Raw genomic sequence first — 26,809 nt, 5'->3', positions numbered from 1 at the left:
GAAAGGGGAATATTGCAATTATTATTACAATAATTTTACATATTACATACGTGTCAAATTTAAACTTTTGAAATCGGTCTAAAGAAGTAAAACGAAACAGAATACCTCATATCGATGACTTGTGGCTAAGAAAGTCTAGTGAAGGGGATATTATATGTCTACTATCTAATGATATAAATATATTAATAATTGATATTTTCCGTGCGTATATCCGCGATTAATTATAATGTATGGCATATGGAAGATTTATTGAAATACGGTAGTGATTAGACTATAAAGATCTTGAAAGTCAGGTACCTATGTGTCCTACAGTGTTGATAATAATAAATTAATAAATATAAATATAATATAAATAATATTATAAAGGCGAAAGTTTGTAAGGATGTATGGATGTATGGATGTTTGTTACTCTTTCACGTAAAAACTACTGAACCGATTACAATGAAATTTAGCACACATATAGAGGGTAACTTGGATTAACACATAGGATAGGTTTTATCCCGGAAATCCCACGGAAACGGGAACTATGCGGGTTTTCCTTTAAAAACGCGGGCGAAGCCGCGGGCGGAAATCTAGTAATAAATAATTTATGTAAAATACGCATACGCAACTTTTGAAATGCGAAAATTAATCTGTTACGCTTTCACAGTTAAACAATAGCATCAATATATGATGATGATCGGATGAAATTTCGAATGAAAATTGTTATCCAGGTACAAAGAGTACTTTTTTAAATCAATCATTCAAGGTTGGTTTTGTCCGCGTGTAAAATATATTAGAGCACAGGTTATTTTTAATTATATTAATCGACCAATAGCAGATGAACTGACAAAATTATTTTCGTTTTTAAATATATATAATTAAGTTCAGTAAAGCTGAATCGAACAGACTTTCATTGTCCTTAAGAATCCTAAGTCACATATGATTGCAGCTGAACCTTCAAACGAGAGATTGTAGTCCGGTCACCAATCTCTGAGCTATTGGTCAATATTTCCTCCAATTTAAATTTCAACTGTTTCATAGATCCGTTGCGATTTTAATGAGAACCTAAATTATAATTTCGAGACGATTTAAGATTGGATGTGGCAACATTGCGTAACCATGGCAACGGTTGTTAACAATATTTAAAAGTTGCTAAATAATGATGTTGATTTTTCGATTCCTTGCTTCAGTGAAGCATGGAACTTTAATACTTTTTTGAAATAAATTTCTTAATGATTATGAATTATGATTATAAGAATTAGGTACAAATGAATTTAATATCAGTAACTATGTTTTACTAAAAATTTTCAGATAACTTCCATAAATCTAAACAAAAATAGATACATAGGTATAGGTAATTGTAAAATGCGTAAGTAAGTAATCCATTAGGCCCAATGTTTATAAGTGATATTTATGTCCATGTATTTCATTCTACATTCGATGTCTAGACACTTTTAGATTGTTAATTGATTCATTTTTATTCCATAATCACGAGACAAATATTATCCAAACATTACACAGATTTTTGTGTCACTACTAACTGCATTTCAAACAAATAAAGCGTTTCCAGCACACGCCATAATGCCCACAATAGCGCCTATTGTTGCGGAAGCATTTCGACACATCCGACTTCCGGCCGCCATCTTTGTTCTTTAGTCACAGAGTTGCCAACGTCCGCGAAGAGAAATATTTGTACAGTCGAGTGGTTCAATGTAGGATTTCCTGTTTGTTTTTTAATATTGATGCATCAAATGTATGTAATTGAAGAGCCAATGAGCTTTAAAAAACATGCATATATAATTTATAGATAGGTATGTGAAGATAGGATTATGGCCTGTACCCTCATAGGAGGCCCGTGTCCCAGCAGAGGGAACGTATATGGGCTGATGATGATGATGTGAAAACAAGCAATGCGTTTTAATTTTCGTATCGTATTTATCTTAAAATTTGTTGTGTATTTTTCTTGTTTCTATATTTATGGAAACTAACGAAATTTTCTTATTTTTCAGGTAAGAATCGAGGATTATAATTTATAACGTTACTGCACTTCACATCTTTGTAATACAAAAACAACGATATATTTTTCATCTCGATAAGTGAAGGATGCATCATGTACATAATATGGTACGTATGTACGAGACGAATCTTCTACGTGTTAATAAGGGTACATAATATTTGCTGAGTATGGATTTTTGAAAATAATCAACTCCAAAGCCGTTGAAATGTATTGGACTGTATGGAAATTGAGCAAAACTTACTCTTTAGCATGAATTTTAAAACGACCTCCTACAAAGATTCAATTCACAGCTTATCTATATTAGGAAGTTTTGAGCTCGTAAAAAATTGATGGCTTGCCATCGTGATGAATCAAAACGAATTAATTTACAATTTATTTCTATTATTTTTAAATTATTCAGGCTCATCTTAATTGAAATTAGCACCGTCCTTGTTACAGCGTGCTTTTTGTTTCGATAATTGTGCGACTCCGTGATTCTGCCATTATTGTTTGTAATTATTTAAAATTATTCACAAATCTCACGAAACTGGTTGCTGAGATGTTCCTAAGATTATTATTTTTTATTTACCGATGGTAAATGGAAAGACGTCATCAGCTGTATTCGATAGTTTGCTATGAAATGCTGATCTCATAATACTGTCCTGATAATTTTATTTTATTTTCTTTATTTAAGGATCACAAAAGGTCGTTACATGTGTACTTAGGCTAAATACAGTTTTTTATATATAAATTGGCGTATGCACAACCGGTTATATGTGACCACAACTTACACACAAGCGTTAACATAAATAATATCCGTAGTCATAGATAAAATAATATTGATGTCAATAAGAAGAGATTTTACCGTCATCCCTAAATTGTGGATGGTGGATTCTTATTTTCTGTATTTGAGCAATCAAAAGCGCTTCTAAACGAAGATTAAATAAATATTTGAGTTTGAAGTTGAGCATTTTCGGAGATTCACCTTATTCGCATTCGCCTTTGTAAATTGTACCTAATCGCTTATGGGCAGTGGATTCGCAGCAGCTCGTTTGCCAACGAACAAACTATTCGTTATATAGATACCAAATGAGTATGCTCAATTGAGATACAGGATATCTGGATAACTTTATAGCTCAGAAAAAAAAATGAAAAATTTGATGTGAGCACATAAAATAGGTATCACATTTCATAATTCAGTAAATTATAGTACCAACATAGTAAAGAATTTTTAAAGTGAAACTTTTATTACATCGTCTCAAACTTTTTGGTCTGTGTAGCGCATGTCGCGTGACGGTCGGCTGCCGAGTATACCTACTCGGCAGCCGACTACACTAAAGCAGTGTTCGGAAAGTTTCACTTTTACCGTGGTTTCATAAAACCACACAACATTTTTTATAGTCAGAAGTTTATTTTTATGCAACTCATGAGTGAGTCTTGTGAGTCAATATGTAGGTACGTTTATTAAAATCCAAGTCGAACAAAGTGATAATTATGTACTTAGTCACTATTCACTACCAAAATTGTGGGCGGAAATTCTTGCATATTGATATAATGATGTGATTTTGAACTCAACCCACTAACAATTTCAATTTGTACAGTGATTTTTTTTATGAATGAATAAATATTTTTACAAACAAGTAACAAATGAACCACCTTCCATTTGTGAAAACTGGACAGAATGAAAAGGGACCAGAAGGCACTTCAAGCTTTCAAATAAAACAAGTTTCATCAAAATCGGTTCACCCAGTCGAAAGTTCTGTATTCTGATTAACACATAGGATAGGTTTTATCCAGAGAAATTCCACGGGAACGGGAACTATGCGGGTTCTTCTTTGATAAAGCGGGCGAAGCCGAAAGCTAGTTAATTAATGAAACAATAGAATCATTCATTAAACAAGTGACACAAGTACCGACCTCATAAAACCCACTTTAATTGAAAAACCTTCAACATTACTTGAATATTTACCTCTCAAATAAAGGCTTCCCACGAGTTTTTACTTCGAGTAATAACAAAGTAATCTATTTGATCTTATGATGGAAAAACACAGAAAATCGTTAGGTTCTTATAATTATAGTCATAGATATAAAATATCAATATCAGATAATGTATTTTCCACTACAGAGGTCAAGGTGATATGTTTCAGTAGTTTCAAAGTAATTTCTAAGTAATTGAAAATGCTGCGCTTAGTTCCACATACAGTTCACATAAAACACAATAGGAATGAGCACAATGCAATGCAAATAAAAAATATTGACATAACATAGTGCTTTTGTTACCTATGCGTTTCCTATAATCATTACTGGAAAATGTCAAGCATGCTTGAAATATTGTTTTCCGCGAACTTTGACCTTAAATTGTACTTATTAAGGTTTAAAATGAAACGACGTAATGAATATCTTACCTTGTTCGTTAAAAATATGTTTTTCCATTGAATTGAATTAATTATTGTTTGTTTTGTCGATGTGCGTTTCCGATTGTTTGTTTAAGGCGCTTCGTCGAAAATATTGTGTAAAAAAATATTATTACATATTTGTGTTTTATTGTTTAACTAGCTGCTCCGCGCGGTTTCACCCCCGTCACCACTCCTGTTGGTCGTAGCGTGATGATATATATAGCCCATAGCCTTCCTCGATAAATGAGCTATCTAACACCGAAAGAATTTTTCAAATCGGACCTGTAGTTCCCGTGATTAGCGCGTTCAAAAAAACAAACAAACTCTTCAGCTTTATAATATTCGTATAGATAATTGAAGATAGTTTTCTTTTTCATAAATTTAGAAAATTATCAAAGCAAAATAAATTACTTACAATTTTTTTAAGTGAAAATCACGAAATAACAAACCAAGTAAAATACTGCGAAATTGTATTTCCAAGTAATGAAGTCCGGTTTTAAACTATGCTACTACATGAACAGGTTGTCTAAAATTCTAATGAAACAAAGATGGAATCTTACAAAAATAATGTCAAAATGGTGCAGTAGAAACTTAAAAACACAGATTATATCAAATAGGACGCCACTGGATTACTACTTGTGTTAAAAATAAAAAATGTAGATAAAACAACGGTCTAACTGTGATCTAGTACTTAGATGGAGGATTAGGAGTCCGTGTGTAGTAAACCACATGCTATTTAGGTACTTGTAAATGGGTATGTTTTTTTAATATTGTTCATGACGAATTTTTGGTAGTGTTTCTACATTTAGCAAGCAAATAAAATTATTTTTAAGAGCAATTAAATAGTTAAAACGAGGTAAAATAATTTTCAGTAATATTAATGTACTATTTATGCTTTCAAACTAATTAAATCATAGTTGATACATGTCTGTGAATTAAATTTTATATATGAGCCGTTTTTTTTCAGATTACCAAAAATGTTGGCTATGTTACAACATTACAGTGTCGCTTTTCTGAAAGTTTTAAAATCGGTTGAAGAGTTTTTGAGATCAGTTGTGACGACTGACAAACAAAGAAACAAAGATCAAAATTTCCTACAATAATGTTATTATTTAGAAAAAAAAAAATAAGCTAAGTAAGGTATGTTGTTTAAGGTTAATTGAACTGTATTAAAAGTAAGGAAGTAAAGGCTTATTATTACAGATCGTCCTGAATAAAAAAATGCCACGATCTAAATCGTTAGTTAATTAGTCTTGTATTGTAATTACATCATCCTCTTAGTTTTTGCTGATCTTCATCTTATAACAATAATATGATAATTGAATAAAATTGTGATTTGTTGTAATAATAGTCTTCTAAGATTAATCTTTTAATAATGTGCAGGTGTGCAGTTTTATATTGTATTTAATTATAAAATGAAGACGCAACATTTTTTTTGTTTTCATACCCGCTAGGTATAAAATGTATTGTAATATAAATGCGTGGTCATTTTTATTAATTAAAAGATTAACTATTAATTTAGTTTAAAGTGAAATTAAAAGAAATCGTTTTTTATATTTTTAAATCCAACTTGAAATTTTATGCTTATTTAAAAGATTGTTTCTCGAGCATACGCTAAAGAAAATTATAACAATATTTGACATTGCTTTTGAAGTTAAATATTATTTTTGTTCAATTTAAATTATAAATATAATTTGGGGTTTTAAGCCTTTAATTTCCACGGGGAAATTAATTAATTTAATGAATTACTTACGAAGTAATGTTCCAGTTAGGGCTGATTTTTCAATCCTTGGTTAAAACTTATTCGTCGAATAACGTATTAAACTACCATTTATGAAAGGTATTCTAATTGCCCGTATTTGACAGTTTACAAGTGGCATTTTAATATTATCGTGTAGTACTTTATTGGACGGGTAAGATTTATCCAAGGATTGAAAAATCGGCCCTACATGTACGAATTTTGAGGTAAAATTTCAATTGCAAAACAACCCGACGAAAAGCTGCATTTTTATTGTTCCCTCGCAATTATGCTTAATTCAAAGCCTTTGCTCTTTCAACGAAAACTCGTTTATTTTACGCTTAAACCCGACCTTTATAATATGACCTAGGTCGTTTGATTGATGCAAGATATTTTGGTTGTGTTTAGCAAAACACGTTGTGTTCAATTTTGTTTTTTATAGAGAAGAACCTTACCGCCTGTTGCTTATTTGATGTAATCTTCACGTTGCAATGGCGTTATAAAAACTTGTAATAAATAGCCTTTCTAACCATTTATTTCTTATTTATTCTTCTTTATTAATCTCTGAGAAATTTTGTATAAAATATAAGATATTATATTTTTGCCCGGGTCCACTGGAGATAAAAATAAATTCATTGTCACTCAGCAAAAAATTCATTATTCAGGTTTCGCCTCGTGGAATTATTTTCGAAATCAGTAGAGTTGCTTCGGAGCGTGATACTTAAACAAACAAAAAAATAATATCCTCCTTGTAATATGTATAAGCATACAATTATAGATTATAATCAGTATCACGACATCAATTTGATCAATTGCTTATATCTCTTCATGCTCAATAATATTATTAATGACTGATTAAAACTATACAAAACAAACAAAAAATATTTTAATCACGACAATTGATACCATTCATTCTGATACAACGGAAATAAAATAAAACAATAAATAAACAATAAAACTTTTTGATCGTAATTTACAACCAATTACATAATTAACAACGTCAATCATTGAATAATTAAAAAGGACCTTGACGATTCATCGATTACTTTTGTGATCTCGGCTAAAAATAAATTTAAAACTAGCACATATTCGGCTTTGTATATTGTCTTCTAAAAAAATGGACGTACCTAAATAGTTTTTTTTATAGCCGATATACTTACATGCAGGATGTAGGAATGTTCAAGGAAAAACTATTGAAGTAATTTGATGAAACATATTGTTATAGTAAGTATATGGCTTCGGATGTGTATAGGAGTGAAGTACATATTTTGTATGCTCTTGTACTACATACTATTACCACAACGCGAGTAAAGCCGGGTCTAAAGCTAATAAACATACATTGCATGTTCATCTATATAAGTACATAACTAATATTATAAAGCTGAAGAGTTTGTTTGTTTCTTTGTTTGAACGCGCTAATCTCGGGAACTACTGGTCCGATTTGAAAAATTCTTTCGCTGTTAGATAGTCCATTTATCGAGGAAGGTTATAGGCTATGGATTATCACGCTACGACCAACAGGAGTGGAGCCACGGGGGTGAAACCACGCGGAGCAGCTAGTAAGTACATAAAACTCGTTAAAACGAAAGTTTCCTTTGCGTATGAATTTTAAACGTCCGGACGGACAAAGACCTCGTTTTTTATGTTTTTATAAATTAAGAGCATTCGTTTATTTTTGAGTCGCAAAAACTTACCTAAGGAATTAAATTTTTTGTACTTACGTACTTTTCGGAATAGAGGGCTTTGTTGTTCCGTGAAGATGGCATCATGTTTAATTACCCGACTGCGTTACCTAGAGTAATGTTTTTTCATGTAGATGTGTGTGGGCGGGGTGAGCACTAGAGAGGTTTTGGTAATCTGAAGAAATATATTATTTACGATTGATTTATTGGGGTATACGTATAAATCAAAAAACCTCATGTTTTGTGTGTGCACTTACTGCAGAGGGCAATCGCCCTGAACAGTATTCCCCGCACAGCTTGAGTCGATTTTGTGTGTATGAAGGTACATTTGTACGAGTGTATTTATGCTTGTAAAAAGCTGCAGGTTACATAATTTGGTACAGAGTTTATATTTTCATTAGGTTAATAGATCGTACATTACAGCACCTACTAATAAATGAAACCATTAATTTTTATTGCTTCGCAAACAACATAATAAATGTAATATCATCAATTTTTGTATGTTTCTTCATCTACGTAATAACTTCAAAACTAGTTTAACATAACAGGCAAAACCAGTCATACAAGATGTCTAGTTAAATAGGTCAAGCTATAACTTTGGAAACGCCTCCAAAATAAAGCTCGATCTAGACAAAACTAGTCACGATTTTAACAACTTCCTCCTTTTTAAGAATTCACATACAAATTGAAGAAGAAATAACCGGGTAATTAAACAGTTAATTGTTGTTTTCGACATCCTAAAAACGGATACGATTACATGGTCTAAAAACATCTCAAGTTATAAATAACGTTAGTCTAAAAACTGGTGGATTATGAAAAAATTGAGGTCAAAAATTATTGAAAATTTATGTAATTGAGGCAGCTAGAATATAAATTGCATAAGGGTTGGAAGAAGGGGCATTTTTAATTGCTCATATTATTATATACCTACTATCGGTCTTAAATACTGAACTAATATTTATAATCAATAAATAAAAAATGATATCCTCCAGATTAAACAGTTTCATAAAGATTACAATTTCTTAACATTATATTTTGATCGTATCAAATCGTCCAACCAATGAAATATTTAAAAATAGACGGCTAGAAAAACAGTTAGTAAATCATCGTCTTTAGGCCATTTCAAAGTATTTCAAAATTGACTAAAGAAATGTTTCCCTTCGAATCTTATTAAGATCGTCAGTTACAAAAAGTTCATTGAATCCATTCTGTCACGGCTGCTTTAAGCCCAGTGGAGTGTACAAAATGACCCACTTATCCCTCTACCATGATGTCTTAGCTTGTCTTCCAGTGTGGAAAAGTGACAGCGCTATATAGGTCGTATAGCGCCATCACTTTCCCACACTGGGAAAATTACTGCTAAGACAGCATGGGAAGTCCCTTGTAGTGTTTACGGTGCACTGATTTTAATGGTCATCTTGGTAAAGTAGATTGTTTTGTAACAATTTGATAATAAAAATTACAAGGTTTGTGTTGGTTCATCTCTGTAAGAGTTTCTTGAAGGGGTGGTAAATCTTTATAATGGTGCTTCTTAAAGAAGAAGCCTAGTTGTTATAAATGAATCTTTGAGTTTGATAAATATCGTGATTTAAGAAGAAAACATATGATTTCTGTTTATGGATGAAATTAAGAACTTACCTTCGTCGTATGTACGTATTTCACACTACAATAATTTTTCTCCTAAACCCATTCACAATACTTTTTTGTAACGTAAACATGCAAAAATTTCAACAATGAAATTATAATGAACTATAGACTTTCGTCCGCGGCTTCGCCCGCGTTTTCAAAGAAAAAAGAAACCTGTTCCCGTTCCCGTGAGATTTGCGTGATAAAACTTATCCTATGTGTTAATCCAAATTACCTTCTATATGTGTGCTAAATTTCATCGTCATCGGTATTTGCGGAAAGAGTCAATCTAGTGTTATTATTTAGCGACTGTTATATGACGAATCGATTAAATTCAATGGCCTTATATAATAGTTTGAACTTTCAAAACTTTATATAATACTAGTAACTAGACATATAAACAAAATAAACGTGACTCAGCACTTTGTTACAATTGCATCGAACATACCGAACGGATGAATCAGGATTGATGTTGTTGAGACAATGGAAGTAGATGTGCGCACTTGATTGGAATTATTATCAGTTTTGTGTCATCCGGCAAGAGAATGTAGTTTATATTGCAAAAAGGATCTAAAAAATATATTGTACATACAAGTTTAATATAGACTAGGTGCTTTATCCGGCTTTACCTGAATTTAATTGATTAAATAAAATCAGCGAAGATGTAGGTAGAGAAGCTATATGGTATAGATTAGATATTAGGTATTGTAAAATATTATTTTAAAATCGGTCGAGTAGGCTTCGCCTTAAAGATGCCTTAAAGAGTTTCAAATAATCACTTATAATACCATAAGAGCTTCAAAATTATCGGGTATTTTCCGATAGGTTCGTTGCAAACAATATGAAAGAGTCAAGTTTTTAGTCAAGGTTAAAAAATCACGAGCGCGAAGCGCTAGTGATTTTTCCTGAAAAACTTGACGACTTTATTTGTTTGCTCAAGGTTTTGAGGGAAATGCCAGATAATTTTGAAGCTCGTGTGGTATTCGGGAGATTATTTTTCCGTCCCAAATGTCGGCCAATAATTTCACAATTGAATTGAACCTGTCAGTTTGACGTCAACGACCAGAGAAAATTTTCAAAAAATTATCAGTATAATACCATGTAGGTTGTACCACGTGACGTCGAATGGTGCAATTCTATTGGTCGATATTTGGGTCGGAAAAATAATCACACATAAACAAAAAATCTTCCTTTCTATTACCACAAAATACTTAATAGACAATACAGAATACGTTAAATATTACATTAGACCACCACTTTCAATTTGATTGAACAAATGTTAAGTGTTTGAGTTATGTATATGCAATTTACAAAATTACCAGTTCATACTACAAACTAAAGATAAAAAACACCATACATTGATTATTCAATACCCCATAATTTGCATATTATACGTAATTATTATATAAGAAAATTACCATGAGAAATTACGCTTTCTCCACACCAATTGAATAGTAATAAAATCCAAAAATAATTATGGGCCGACGAGAATTTGATAGGAAAATGATAACATTTGTGTAATTGTATTAAATAATGGCCTTTTTATTGCTGTGGTCTTGTGAATCTGTGGAAAATTGTGAAAGTGTTAATCGGATATATTGATAATAAAGAAGTAATTTAAAGCAGGAAACATCAGGCTTGAATCTGCTTAATATCTCGATATATAACTGACTAGCTTTCCGCCCGCGGCTTCGCCCGCGTTTTCATAGAAAGCCCGCATCGTTTCCGTTCCCGTGGGATTTCCGGGATAAAACCTATCCTATGTGTTAACCCAAGTTACCATCTATATTTGTGCTAAATTTCATTGTAATCGGTTCAGTAGTATTTGCGTGAAAGAGTAACAAACACACACACATCCACATCCATCCTCACAAACTTTCGCATTTATTATATTAGTAGGAATTAGTAGGATAGGATTACAGCCTTATTACAGCAGATTTTAGGTTGTAGTATGTATGCTTATATTATGGGTATATGTGTGTATATGTTCGTTCTTCAATTTTAGTGTAAATTAAATCGTCTAAAATTTAATAATGAAATATTTTACTCCTATAATAGATATGAATATCCTTTTATTTGATGATTCAAATGTAGTTTTTACATTAAGGCAACGTACCAAATACAATATAGGTAACAAAAATGTATTGCGAGTTACGACAAAATCACAGTCGTAACCTACTTATCTAAGAAGACTTTACTTTCATATATTTTTTGATATATATTTAATGTAATTGGTCTAACCGCAAAGCAATTTACACATTCAAAGACTTAAAATGAAGAAAAATAATTGTGATCACGTAACTACGATTAAATGAATTGCTAATTTTGTAACACATTTAGTTTTTTCCTCTTTTAATGACACAATTCATGTAATTGTTAGGATACTGATGACCTTATAGATTCTATGATTTATTTGTATTGAATAGCAGCATCGTAAGGAAAATAAATTTAACTTTTAACTTAATAAACTCGAATTATAAATGGAGTATTTTATAATATTTAAAGCCAAGAGGAATGACTATATATAACAAACAGTTCCAACTTTATCAGTAACTAGCTGTGCCCCGCGGTCTCACCCGCATTGCTCCGCTCCTGTTGGTCTTAGCGTGATGATACAATAGCCTAAAGCCTTCCTCGTTAAATGGGCTATCTAACACCGAAAGAATTTTTCAAATCGGACCAGTAGTTCCCGAGATTAGCGCGTTCAAACAAACAAACTCTTCAGCTTTATAATATTATGTATTTATAGTAAAGATTTATGAAAGTTTTAATTTCCATAGACCATTATTAGTAATTATTTCATTTATAATACATAGCATGTTCTTGAATATCATGATAGCAGCATGACATCAAGCAGCAGGTATCTAAAAACTGAAAAGCTTTGAACAGATCAACTTTTTATCTCCATTTTTTACTCTCTGTTTCTAGCTAGTGCCTAGTCTAATTGATATATCAATCTTTTGATATATTTGTTAACGTTTTTTTCTTTTCATTGCAGGTACGTTTCAACAGCAGCTACTGAGGCAATTATTGTAATTATATTTAAAATGTCCGTCACACTGTTTTTCTGGCAATTGCTTGTAATTCGGTTTCTGGCTTGGCAAAAAAGTTGCGAAGTGCTGTCATCATGGTATTTAGTTGAACCATTGCTTGTTTCGGAAAGCTGTTTTTTTGATGTTACAAAAGTATAGCTTTTTCCTCAATCGTGTTTTAGTTAGGTAAGTATCTTGATATATCTACGACTATAATCCACGACTGCCAATGTGTTCTCTATGACTGCGGTGACGCAAGATTTCTCGTCTGAAAAAAAAGTTCACATTATAAATTTTATTGTGATGCTTCATCAGTATCACACACAGTGACTAAACATTTAACAACTATATGTACATAAAATTAGCAGAAGACTGATTTATTTGATATTGATTTATATTTATATTTTATTATATTGTAACTTTTATTACACAATTTCAGTTATTTATTGTAGTGAAGTATGAAAATATTATAATCAAAACTTGATATAGACCGGGAGATACTGACACACGAGTCATTTGTAACAAGGATGGCGGTTCTACAGGGGTCTTAGTACGCAATGACAAAAAGAAAAATGATGGTGTGAACGCTGGTACCGGTGGCTTAGTCGCGTGGGCGTTTGTCGAACTCGTCGGAAAAATAGCGAAAGTCAAACGATTTGTAACACAAAAATTTTAGAATTTACCGATAGCCCATAAAAAAGTAGTAGGCGGTAGTGTCATGCCATACTTTTCCGGTGTGACTTACAGCCCGCCATACCTACCGACGCGAATGTGTTGATTTAAATAAAACAATCATTCAACCATTTGTACCAGGCTAACTTTTGCACAGGTAACTATCGTCGTGCAGCCATTTACGAAAATCGCCATGCCATACTTTTCGGACGATTCCAAATGGTCGCCATACCGCCGAAAATCTGCAAAAAATTTTTATTTCGCAAAACTTTTTGTACCAGTATTGCATTTGGATTTTTGGAGAGTATTTGATAAAATGTGACCATTATTATATTTGCCATACTTCTAGTAGGGGGAAAAAGTGCTGTCATACTTGAAAACTTAATTTATTATTAATTTATATAAGTGAAGATTTCCAACACATAGATCTTTGAAATTTTGTATTTATATTTGTTGATCCTCAAACTTACAGGAAAAATAAGTGCCAGACTGTTGCAAATCGTTTGACTTTCGCTATTTTCCGACGAGTTCGACTAACGCCCACGCGACTAAGCCGCCGGTACCAGCGTTCACGCCATCGTTTTTCTTTTTGTCATTGCGTACTAAGACCCCTGTAGAACCGCCATCCTGTTACAAATGACTCGAAATTTTGTGTCAGTATCTCCCGGTCTAATACATCTTCAAGGTGTGTGTTGTACATTTCCAGACAGTTTCCAGTCGAATGTTTGCACGCAATATTCGAGCATAATACAATATGAATATGCAATAAAATCGTATGACAAGTTTTTCATGTTTGTGTGTTTCCTTGATTTCTAATTGTTTTTTTGAGGAAACGTTTGGATGCCGGACGTCGGGTACTTCTTTTATATCCGATATCGGCTTGTTAAATTCGATTTACAATATACATGAACGAGGAACAAAGAGACTATTAATTATTATTAAGCTATTGCATAGCTTCTATGGCGGGCCTTGAGCGCGGGGACCGAATCCAGAAATTGCGTAACGAAAAACCTCACGCTCCCCACTCCGACGGGCACGGAGGTGTGGCTTGAAGGCATAGCGTGCAATTGCTTTACCGCGGCAGTCCCCGAGTGCCACACGTCTTCACGTCTTTTATCAATATATTATAAACCTGAAAACTTAGATTTTTGCTTGAACGCGCTAATTTCACTGCTAGCGGCTGAAGTAGCCTCTGCCGTTCACAACTTGCCGTTCGTCTGTTAGAACACTTAGTCCATTTATCCAGGAAGGAACTAGGCTATATATTATCAAGATGAGACCAAAAAGAGTGGAGCAATGCGGGTAAAACTGCGGGGCACAGCCAATTATTTTAGTATAGGTACGGTACCTTACATGGGCACATAATATGAAATTACCAAGCTAATGATTTTGACATTACGTAAATTATCCTAATTTATAAAGACCTTTCGAGAGCTTTTCTTGTCAATAAGCCAGGATTATATGTTCATAACTCATCTTTAGACCTCACGACATGTTGACGACATTTTGTCCGTCACGATTCCGTCCCTTATAAGGGAGCGTATCGTGATGTTTGTTTTAAATTTTTATGCACATTACGAAATGCTCTTTTGGATGAAAAATGAAGGTAATTATTTCAAGATCTGTTGGTATCTCCGCTACTTCATAATTGCAAGAAACTTGAGTTTTGCATCATGTTAAGTTTGATTTAATATTTTAAACTTTCTAATTTGTCAAAATAAATGGAGAAAAAATAGTTTTTGTTGTATAAATAGACCAGCGGCTAATTATGATTGCAACGCCAATTACATGCCGACTCCAATCGCGATTTTATGCTATTGGAGGCGACAGATACACACAAAAAATTGCATTATAATTTGCCCAGCCATTTTGAAAGACAGTTCAGATAAACATTTCCGTCTGAATCTGTTTCTTTGACGCATAGGTTCAATAAGATTGTATTTTTATATGCAAAAAGTAACTTTTCACTCCAATTGTGACGAGGTCAGCGACCTCTGCTTATATGTCATCAAAATCGATTCAGAACTGTGAAATAAAACTAAATTGATAGCTACGCGTGAGCGTAGAATCGAGCAGTCCTAGGTTCGATTCCCGGATAAGACGAAGAAAAAAACGTCTCCATCTGGCAGGACACAGAAGGCTGATCACCTACTTGCCCGTAAAAAAATCGATCTGTGGCACAGATACTGTATGAATTATAATGCATCTGCCCCTTACTAGAGGACACGCGATTTCACACGAAGTCCAAACCTTTATAGGAAGTAGGAACGTCTATAAAACAGGTATTACCAAGCTAAATCGAACCAGTCGGTACAGTAAGTCTAGACTATCCATTGAGTAAGCTAACGGGTCCCGTAACGGTGATCGGCGCGTGCGCATGTTATGTAATATCGACTTTATTGTAAATAAAAATAGTATTAACGTTTTGAATGACACATATCGTATAAATATATGAAATAATAATACGTAAGAATGAATATGAATAAAATTTTAAAGAGGTTGACTTTAATTCGATTTATTTCGGTATCGGATTCCCTATAGATTTTTCTGGTACATTATATTAGAACGACTTAAGATGCAGTATCAAAATCGATTATTTTGAATTATTAGGTTACTTGAATAATAAAATCTGACTTGTTTTTTCAAGTGATTACTAGAATTCTAGTTCTTATACTTTGTTTAAATGTAAAATTACTACAAAATAATTGTTAGTTATTAAATATAAGTCAATGTCGCATTGATTTTACCCGCTTAATAACATAGAGCAATATTATTCATTTAATTGTTTCACATTCACTGTGAATATATTTTATTTATTATTATGTCCTATGTCCTGCAGTGGACGTCCTGAAAGGCTGCAATGATGATGATGGTGACGATTATTATGTACATGACTTCATTTGGCTGCTCTATAAGCCATTGGAAAGGCCAGGGAAAGCCAAAGGATATTAATTAATTTAGATATCATTTTACACAAAGAAAAGTGAGACTAAAATAATAATAAGTGATTTTTATGTATAACTAGCGGTCCGCCCCGGCTTCGCCCGTGGTACATGTTTACGTTTTCTCTACATAAGAACCATCCTCGTACTTCAAGGAATATAATAAAAAAAGAATTATCGAAATCGGTTCAGCCGTTCTCGAGTTATGCGCTTACCAACACATTTTGCGATTCATTTTTATATATAAGATAAGACATTTCTTCCAAAATCTATCAAAAATTTATTTTGGAATATAAAAATATAAGTCCTTCATTTCATCACAAATCGGTTAAAACCCAACATGGCTCGACATAGCGGTTGTGTGGTTTGTTCAAATCAAACTAGCGGCTTATATAACCGTTACTGTTCTGGTAGTAGCTAAATAAATTGGCTTTGGTCCCTTTTGGGTCGTTCAACTTGATATAGTTTTTATACTTGTTATTTTAATTTGTACTGGTTTCAATTAAGTATGAAAACAATTTTTAAAGGCACAGATATCACGATGTCATTTCATTTTTATGCTATTGTTAGTAAAAGTCCAGTAATACCATAAAAAGTTTAGTCAGTAATAAGACGAAAGATGGTGCATTTATAAAACATTTTATTAGCCACAAAACTTAAACTTAAATTACTCCCATATAAATGATAAAACACTTAAATATTCTTAAGTACATACTCTCTTGGCAGTGGACTATTCGCTAGCGGCCAAAGAATTGCAAAATACCATCTTGTCCCACAAATGTTTCTCAAATTTTCTCTCAAAACAGGCCAACTCACCCTTTTCTTAAGTTTATACTCCCGCGCTGTTACACCTTTAATAGCATTTTTAAAATGAAAGCAAAATAACATTCCAGACCATATGATTAACCCTACATTCAACATCCAAAATAACACATAAACATCCTTTATGCCTATCGGTTCTGGAACCAAATATCTCACAAACGGATTTATAATTCTAAAAACAGAAATCATGAAGTCGTAGTCTTCCATTTTGGTTACAACGTACAGGTAATTGTAGATGCCTGAATACACCATGGATACGAAGATATAGGCGATATATAGGATGAAATATCGTTGGTTGTATAATCCAATGCAGCGTGAGAAGAAGTAACAATGGTGGTCTCGTCGTAGAATGCAGACGTTGCATATCTTACAATGCCACGCCATCGGGGGACGGTTCCTCTTACAAAACTCGCAGTATTCCCCGATTTGATAGCTCCTCTTAATACTCGTATCCGTGATGATGCTTAAAGTCATATTTCCAAGGACATTGATAAAGCAGAATACAGGACAGATAATATGAACGATCTGCTGCAAAATTCCATACTTGTAGTGTCTGACGACGATTGGCCAGACGATGCTCATTTCGAATATGAAGAAGCACGGTGTTATGACGAAAAATAATGAGTAACAAAGAACTTTTTCGTAAATTCTCGGAAATTTCTTGAGCAATGAAATCATTTTGATGTGCTTGACGTGTGTTTTGCCAATGTCATGTCATTTGCTAGATAAGAATAATGATACCACAATGATACTGATCTCTAAAAAGTTCTTATGAGAAGCGTCATAGGTACTAAAAGTATTCCACCTTCATGGAAATATGTGAAAAAAATCTACGATTATAATTGCAAAAATTATTTATATTAATTGAAAGATATTTTATAGCACAGAAATTCCAGTTAGTTGAGTTAGTCATAGAATAGATCCGATTTTACAAAGTTCTCAATTGCGATACTACTCGTATTTTAACTCAGTTAGGATGCAAATTGTTAGAATATTGTGAAATGCAGCTGAATCCGCTCCAATTGCTACAATTTAGTAGTCAATTGACATTTACAAGGACTCTTACTCAAACATAATATGTCGTCTTATTCAGAAAATTATAAACATGAAATAATTATTGGAATTATTTGTCCAGGCATTCAGATACAAAGACACTAATTACAAATCACTACATAGTATAAAACAAAGTCGCTTTCTCTGTCCCTATGTCCCTTTGTATGCTTAAATCTTTAAAACTACGCAACGGATTTTGTTGCGGTTTTTTTAAATAGATAGAGTGATTCAAGAGGAAGGTTTTAGTATATAATTTATTAGGTTTTAGACAAAGCAGGCGAAGCCGCGGGCGGTAAGCTAGTACTATTATATATAAAAGTCCTGAAGAAAATATTGTATATTGTTTTATCGTCATAGTATTCACAGGCATTTATGTATCCCTTATTGCACGCCTCATAAGCGAAGCGTTGAGGTGGGTACTATAACTGTCACTTCGCGCAAAACATCTGATTTTTCAAACTTAAAATGTCTTTATGTATCATACATTGCACTTGTAAGATAATACATACACACACATATTAAGAAAAAACACTATTTTTAACGTTCATGATATTTTTGATGTCATTTTTGTTATTTAAACTAGTTAAAAAACAGTTTAAAAAAGTTCTGTCTTGGACGTCCGTGTGTCTGTATGTGCGGATCCTTTTTCTTGTTAACACGATAGCGACCGAAATACTTTACTAATCGAGTCTTTTTTTTTCTCTTACGCTTGAGTATGCTCAGGAATAGAACCCTTTCATTTTTCAGGGTCTGATTCGATGTGGTTTAATTGTTATTAAATAAACAAAAATAATAATTAATAAATAATTATTTAAAAAAAATTATGAGGCGTGCACTTTTGGATTTTCCAAACTATAAAGGTTCTATTACCAATAACAAAATTTCGTAACGCGTACTGAACTTATGAAATAGTTGTAAACTCTTCCTAAGCATATCAGATTGAAAGCAAAGCAATCAGTTAACTATATTAACAGCTACAGAGCCCTTCAGGCACGATGTTGGCATTTATCCCTTCACCAATTACGATAATAGAAAGTGTTATCGCTCTTATTTATATCTGAACTGAAGGGAACATATACACTGACCTTTAGTTACATTATTTATGGTTCACGTATAACTTTCTTTATATTGGTTTAAAAGCTTTGATAACGAAGGCGTGAAGCAAGCACGTGGTCAAATTATCTTGCTTCTGTCGGATAACAAGGAAAGGGTTTTAGTACTGATTCGTGTACTTGATTACAGAAAACATGTAGCTGTAATACATGTTATCAATACTTATACTTACGATGTCACTGATAGTGTAGTAAAAATATGTGTTTAAGACGCATTTTTGCATGAATGGGGGCGTGAATATCTTCTGTTCATCATATATCTGTGATTTATCTTTTATCTCGTTCAGTGAATCAAAGTTTATTAGGAAGATAATGAAGGCTTCGTTGTTAAAATGTATTTGTCACGTGCGATTGAAGAAAGAGCGAAGAAATCGGTTGTTTTATTGTTGTTCAACATTTGAAAGTTACCATTAATTTATATTTATCTGAGGATTATATTTCGACAGCTGAAGTAAATAAATCTCCCTTATCTATCTACCTAAATAGGCTGATTTCGAAAACATACCTTTCGCTGAGTTATCCCTATGTGGGTCAAATATATTTAGTAATAGAAATATAATTGCACAAACAATAAGCATACTTATTGCAGAATTAATAACGTCTATTTTCCCGTCATGGGATTGCGCAATTGAAGATAGATTACATTGTATTATTTTGGTTTGCGATAATATACAGATGGGTGTATTACAAATTCGGGTATCTGATTAATATATTTTGGATAATAATAGTTATTGGAATGAAGCAAGCGTTTTATATTCGGATGTAAGTATTTTAATTTAATTATTTAATATCAGATTTGTTTGATAAGTAACTAATGTACTTCTAACTAATAGGCTATAGAAAAAACATCTTGGTCCGGAAAGTAATAATGAAGAATTTTCTATGAAAATACATGTATAGAAAATGACATAAGGGAACTTTGTTATAAATTTATTTAACCCATGCACAATATTATAATTTGTATAAAAGAATGACCTTAAATAACTACTATGATATAGATACTTTTTATTCCAATAAATTTTCTCGTCTTTTCGACGTCCGTCGTCCAAAAAACTGATATTTACAAACTTACATGTTTTTGTATGGACAATTTATATTTCTTCAATCACTCGGTAGCGGTACAGAAGACTTTATTATAAACAAAGTTATTTCACACCCATTACGCCACGAAGATAATAACTTTGATGGATGGGTATCATAATTTGCGAGCCATTTATCGACAGAGATAGATTAAATTGAGTTTCGATAGCTATTGTTCTGAAATATTTGATAGTCTCATTTGATATCCATAACGTATATGAAGTAAATTTTATTGAGAATTTCAAATATTTTAAAACAGCTTTAGTTACGAGTAAGTAATTAAATATGTTACTGTATAGATCTTTAAAATAAAGTGGTGATACTAAACAGGTTAATAACAAAAGTTGAAGAGATATACGTATTATAAGTCGTTAAAATGTTATACTGCGTCTTATTTGAAAATCCGGAAGTAATAAACTTTGTAGTTTTTTTTTTTTTTTCGAGGGTAGGTGTCAAAATAAAAACACGTGTTTATAACAGCTCTATTTTAAAATTATTTATTTTATTTGCAAATTCATTCAATTTTGTATAGTAATGTTCTAAATTTCATACCTGGTGTCGCTAGCAGTATTTCCTTTTAAAATTATTCTACTTTTCAATATATTAAGGCACAAAACACAATGGACACAGTAAAACAGTCAATGGTCAACATGACAGTTGCTTTTAACACACGTTTGGAGGAATTTCAACAGCAACTTGATGGAATGAAATCACCTGCAACGGCATCTTCTAGCCCTTCAGCAAAACTTGCTGCAGAATTTGATGTTTTTCGCACTTTTGTAGTTACTTCCTTAAAATGTTTAACATTGCAAGTCGAAACTCTGTCAAATCTTTTTGAAAAACAAGAGATGCGTAGCCGGCGAAAGATGTTACTGTTGCATGGCATACCTGAACAAGCCAAGGAAGATCCAACATCCACAGCTGTTAAAGTTATTAGTGAAAACTTAGAGTTGCCGGAGATCAATTCCAACGCAGTATCACTTTGTCATAGACTTGGTTCAGTTAGAAAGGATAAACCCCGGCCTATATTAATAGAATTGCAGGCTATACCTCTAAGAGACAAGATCTGGTATAGTAAAACCGCTTTCAAGGGCACCGACTACACCTTATCTGAATTTCTGACAAAAAGTAGACATTCTTTGTTTATGGCTGCTCGAAACAAGTTCGGTGTCTCAAAATGCTGGACGGTGAATGGGAACATCATGCTGGTGGCTCCTGATGGTTCGCGTCGTCGCCTGCAATCCCTGGCTGATCTAGATGAGTTGCCTGTAGTGGGTGGCTCAGCTGAAGTTCCTGCTGCCGTGACGGATCCGCAACGCCAGACGGAGTCAAAAAAGCCTCTTTCTGCTGCACAAAGAGCCCGAAGACCCAAAGCCAAGTAATTACACTGTCTCAATACTGAGTCCTCTCATATATATATAGTATTATTAGTATTGTCATTTCACTCGGTTTTAAGCTTAGTTGTTTACATTGTTGTATAGTTTCTGTTAATATTATATTTCACGTTTCTATTAATTTTAGTTATTATGAGTTGTCTTTTGTATGCTTCCTTTAAATAGTAGATTAAACTAGATATACATATATTATAGTGATAGTATGTACTCAGAAAACCATTTATAAGAAGTACCCACTGATTTATTTATAATTTAGATTTTTATTTTTGTTCACCTTTTTGTTTACTTTATAATATTGAAACGTCAAGTGTCAACAGCCATCTAATGTCACTGGTGACAAATTGTGTCAAATCAATGACAATTACGTCATAATGAGTTCTAGCTACTAGGCTTTTAGTTAGTGTTTATTTTATTTTAAGGTAGATAATATTATATGATTTACTTTGTACTTTCCTATGTTACTTTGCTATTGTGTCTCTTTGCCTTGAACAGAATATTGTGTTATTTCTGATTATGTGTTTAATTATTGATTTTATCTGGATTAGTCTTAGTGTTGCCTTCTCTGAGATAAGCTAGTGGTACAAGGTTAGCGAAATAATTATTGTAGCTTATTGAATTATAACTATAATTATATTTATATATTCAGATTTATTTATACATACTTTATTACTGCTTATTATTATTACTATTTTTTTTTGTAGTAGTTTGTTTGTTATTCTATCTTAAATATTTTATTATTATATTATAGTAGTATTTATTTATTTATTTTTCTTATTTATTTATTTAACTTACATATTACATTGCATATATTATCATGTCGAACGTTGATACTGACAGTGACGGCACTTATCATTCCCTTCCATTCGATGAACAGGACAGCGACAACAGTTTTCACAGTACATCCTTTTCTCCTTTATCTGATACTCTTTCCTCCCATTTTACTCCTTTCCCTAATAATTTCAATGTAGTGCATATTAATGCACAGAGTATTCCGGCACACTATCCTGATTTATTAACATCTTTTGATTCCCAACATATCCACGCCATTCTCATTTCCGAATCCTGGCTTAAGCCCTGCATCCCATCCATCTCCTACTCCTTACCCGGATTCCATCTTATACGCAATGACCGCGAGGGAAGAACAGGTGGCGGTGTTGCTATCTATCTTCGTACGCACATTCCTTACTCTGTTGTGAACTCCTCTCCTCAACCTCCACCAACCGATGCAGCCGAACATCTCCTTCTTGAAATAACCCTCTCCCACACTAAAATTCTCCTTGGCGTCTTTTACTCTCCTCACCTTTCCGTTGACTACTTCGATAAACTCGATATTATCCTTGACCAATTTACTCCCCTTTATGATCACACCATTTTAATGGGTGACTTTAACACCTGTCTCCTAAAATCCGATGCTCGCGCGCATAAACTATCTTCCATTGTCAATTCCTTTAATTTACACATACTTCCTCTTAATCCTACGCATTTCTTCCCAAATTGTGCTCCTTCCCTTTTAGACCTAATCCTAGTTTCCTCTCCTGATAAAATCTCAAAGTTTGGACAGTGTCCTGCGGAGGGGTTTTCCTATCATGATCTTATTTTTGTTTCCTATAAACTCCGACCTCCCAAACCTAAACGAAAGACAATCCTGCAGCGCAATTTTAGTGGTATTAATGCAGATCGTCTCCTTGATGATGCGTCCGAGATCAATTGGTCTGTAATTTTTGAGGCTCAAGACATCGACGAGAAGGTTAACCTCTTTAACGCACTTATTATAGACCTCTATGATAGGCACGCTCCATTAAAACCAATTAAAATAAAGCACCGGCCTGCTCCATGGTTAACTCCAGAAATTAAATCGATGTTAACTGCCAAAGCTAATGCCAAATCCAAACTGCGATCTGACAATAGTGACGCGCTTCGAGAAAAGTTCAAAAGAATTCGAAATCGCTGTAATACATTATGTAGAGATGCACAAAGACGCCACATTCACAAATCAGTCGAGAACGGCGACTCTGCCAAAGTTTGGAAATTCCTTAAATCCCTTGGTATTGGTAAATCCTCTCATAATTCCATATCGTCAAGCGTAAATTTGGATGGCCTGAATACGCATTTCTCATCTCATGTGCAAAACTTCGATGCTGATGTTAAAAAGCGAACCTTACATAAAATTTCCACAAATCCTAATCCTACACATCCTCCGTTCATTTTTAATCAATTTTCTGATTGTGATGTTAAGAAGAACGTACTATCTATAACTTCTAAAGCAGTTGGCAGTGACTGCATTAGCCGTAATATGATCATCCCAATCCTTGATATCATTCTTCCTGTAATAACTCATATCCTAAATTTCTCCGTTAGTTCACATACATTTCCCAGTGCATGGAAAAATGCACACATTATTCCTCTTCCAAAACTTTCAAAACCTGCCTCGTTTTCCGACTATCGACCTATTTCCATCCTTCCTTTCCTTTCTAAAGTCCTGGAGCGCTTAGTGCAACAGCAGTTAAGTGCCTTCCTTAATAAATATGATCTTTTGAATCCTTTCCAATCCGGCTTCCGTCCCGGTCATAGCACGGTTACTGCTCTTGTTAAAGTCACTGACGACATTCGCTTACACATGGATCAGAAACAACTAACGTTGCTAACATCTCTGGATTTTAGTAATGCGTTTAATACAGTTGACCATGACATCCTTCTTAGCATGTTACGTTCTCTTAACATATCTCCAACAGATATTGATTGGTTTCGTAGTTATCTACAGGGACGTCAGCAACGCATCCAAGTCGATAATTCTCTTTCTTCTTGGGCTAATGTTACTGCTGGTGTTCCACAAGGTGGTGTGCTTTCCCCTCTTCTTTTTAGTATATTTATAAATTCTATATCCCTAAACATCACTTCTCTCTATCATATGTATGCAGACGACTTTCAAATTTATTGCCACGCAGAGATCAATGATTTGCCGAATGCTGTGACAACAATGAACAATGACATTTCCACTATTGTTAGATGGAGTTTTAATCATGGCTTAAACGTGAATCCTAATAAGACACAAATTATTGTTTGTGGTACGAAATATTTCGTATCCAGGATAGATTGGACTTCACTGCCGAAAGTAGTAGTTGATGGCGTTGCAATACCATATAGCAACGAAATTAAGTGCTTAGGAATTTGGATAGATTCATGCCTAACTTGGAGTTATCAAATAAAGGAAGTGCGTAAAAAGGTTTTCGCTGCCGCTAGTTCCATTCGCCGGCTACGCAACTTTCTGCCGATACCAACTAAAATTGCGCTCGTTCAAACACTCCTTTTACCTATAATAGATTATGCCGACGCGTGCTATCCTGACCTCTATGAATACCACCTTGACTGCCTTGAGCGCCTTCAAAATTTTTGCATAAGATTTGTGTTTGGCTTGCGCAAATACGATCATGTCTCCGAATTTCGTACTAAGCTCAAATGGCTTCCCATTCGTCTTCGCCGAAATACTCATATCCTTCACCTCCTGTACTGTGTTCTGTTTGATCCGAAAACACCGCAATATTTAAAAGAGAGATTTGAGTTCCTTGTGTCTAATATCCACCCGATTCGATCATCAAACAAGTCTCGTCTGGTCGTACCAGGTCATGTAAATCATATATATAATTCTTCCTTTACTGTGCGTGCCATCAGACTATGGAACGATCTACCATTAGACATAAGAGAAGCTCAATCTCTACTCACATTCAAAACACTGCTGAAGCGATTTTACCTGTCCAAGTAACGAATTTAGATCTACCTGTTTAGTGTTAAATATCTTTGTATTGATGCTGTCTCCGTATGTGTCTGCTTTTCGACTAGTAAATAGCTCATTTCTTTCTGTATGTATGTATATGTATGTGTATGTACGTATATGTATATTTATGTGTATGTATGTATATGTATATTTATGTGTATGTATGTATGTTTATGTTTGTATGTGTATGTATATATGTATATGTTTGTATGTGTATGTATTTGTATGTATATAATATGGATATATGTGTATTTTATTTATGTGCTCTAAACTATAAACGCACCTCTTGCCCATTAACTTTTACTTCCACTGTTTCTCCTTGACCACCAGGTTGTCTGGAAGAGATCGCTGTCTTAGCGATAAGACCGCCTGTTGTGCTCAACTGTGTCTCTTTCTTTTATACATTTGATTTTGTAATTTTTATGTCCTGGTGCACAATAAAGTATTTTTGTTTGTTGTTTGTTTGTTTGTTAGTCCACACGAGCAAAGCCGCGGACGGAAAGCTAGTAATAACTAATAGCAGTATATTTCTTTTACAAACAACCAAATATTTTCTCTCCTCAAAATTACTGTAGATTATTGACTTACTCCAGGAACAACGTGAGTAAAGCCCTTGTAATGTATCATAATAAAAAAAGAAAATTTGGAAAATCCAAAAGTGCACGCCTCATAATTTTTTTTTAATAAATATTTATTAATTATTATTTTTGTTTATTTAATAACAATTAAACCACATCGAATCAGACCCTGAAAAATGAAAGGGTTCTATTCCTGAGCATACTCAAGCGTAAGAGAAAAAAAAGACTCGATTAGTAACGTATTTCGGTCGCTATCGTGTTAACAAGAAAAAGGATCCGCACATACAGACACACGGACGTCCAAGACAGAACTTTTTTAAACTGTTTTTTAACTAGTTTAAATAACAAAAATGACATCAAAAATATCATGAACGTTAAAAATAGTGTTTTTTCTTAATATGTGTGTGTATGTATTATCTTACAAGTGCAATTATATGATACATAAAGACATTTTAAGTTTGAAAAATCAGATGTTTTGCGCGAAGTGACAGTAGTAACTAGTACCCACCTCAAAGCTTCGCTTATGAGGCGTGCAAAAGTGAAAGACATTTCTCAGTAAGTATCATAAAGAGGACTCTAATGACCTCTTGCATAAGACCCATAATGTAATGACTAACGAGGTTTCATATCGCACGCGTGCCTAATCGTACAGTGAGAGTGCTTGCTCAATGACATTGTTATGTAGCTTACTAGCTTGAGCTCGCGGCTTTACTCGCTTTTTATCTGGGTATATATGATTATGACTATAATAATCCTTTAGTTTCTGTGATCTTGGATAATAATGTATAAGTATTTGCAAACAATCTACCTGTAACATTAATTTATAAGCGTAAAAGTTTATGTGTTATTTATTTAGAAATTAAATGCACAACACACGACGATGCAGGCTTATAGACGTAATCATTAATTTTGGGTACTTACAAAATGTTCAC

General features: G+C 33.4%; 2 protein-coding genes across 2 annotated transcripts in view; one reads left to right on the top strand and one right to left on the bottom strand.

The window, feature by feature from the left end:
* Positions 1–26,809, top strand: part of LOC149904927 (uncharacterized) — a 140,752-nt gene that overhangs the window by 60,555 nt on the left and 53,388 nt on the right. The gene's annotated exons all lie outside the window — the stretch shown is intronic.
* LOC149904929 (putative palmitoyltransferase ZDHHC24) lies at positions 16,734–17,580 on the bottom strand. The gene has a single exon (XM_090106826.1). It carries the CDS (start codon positions 17,564–17,566, stop codon positions 16,760–16,762), a length of 807 nt encoding a protein of 268 aa, XP_089962952.1. The 5' UTR covers positions 17,567–17,580; the 3' UTR covers positions 16,734–16,759.

The sequence above is a fragment of the Colias eurytheme genome, chromosome 11 (genome assembly GCF_061535395.1).
Source record: "Colias eurytheme isolate Ceu_HAF_F1 chromosome 11, ilColEury1 Martin Lab GWU primary, whole genome shotgun sequence".
Lineage (NCBI taxonomy): Eukaryota > Metazoa > Arthropoda > Insecta > Lepidoptera > Pieridae > Colias > Colias eurytheme.
The sequence above is the reverse complement of the archived record's forward strand: the minus strand, read 5'-3'. Positions and strand labels throughout refer to the sequence as shown.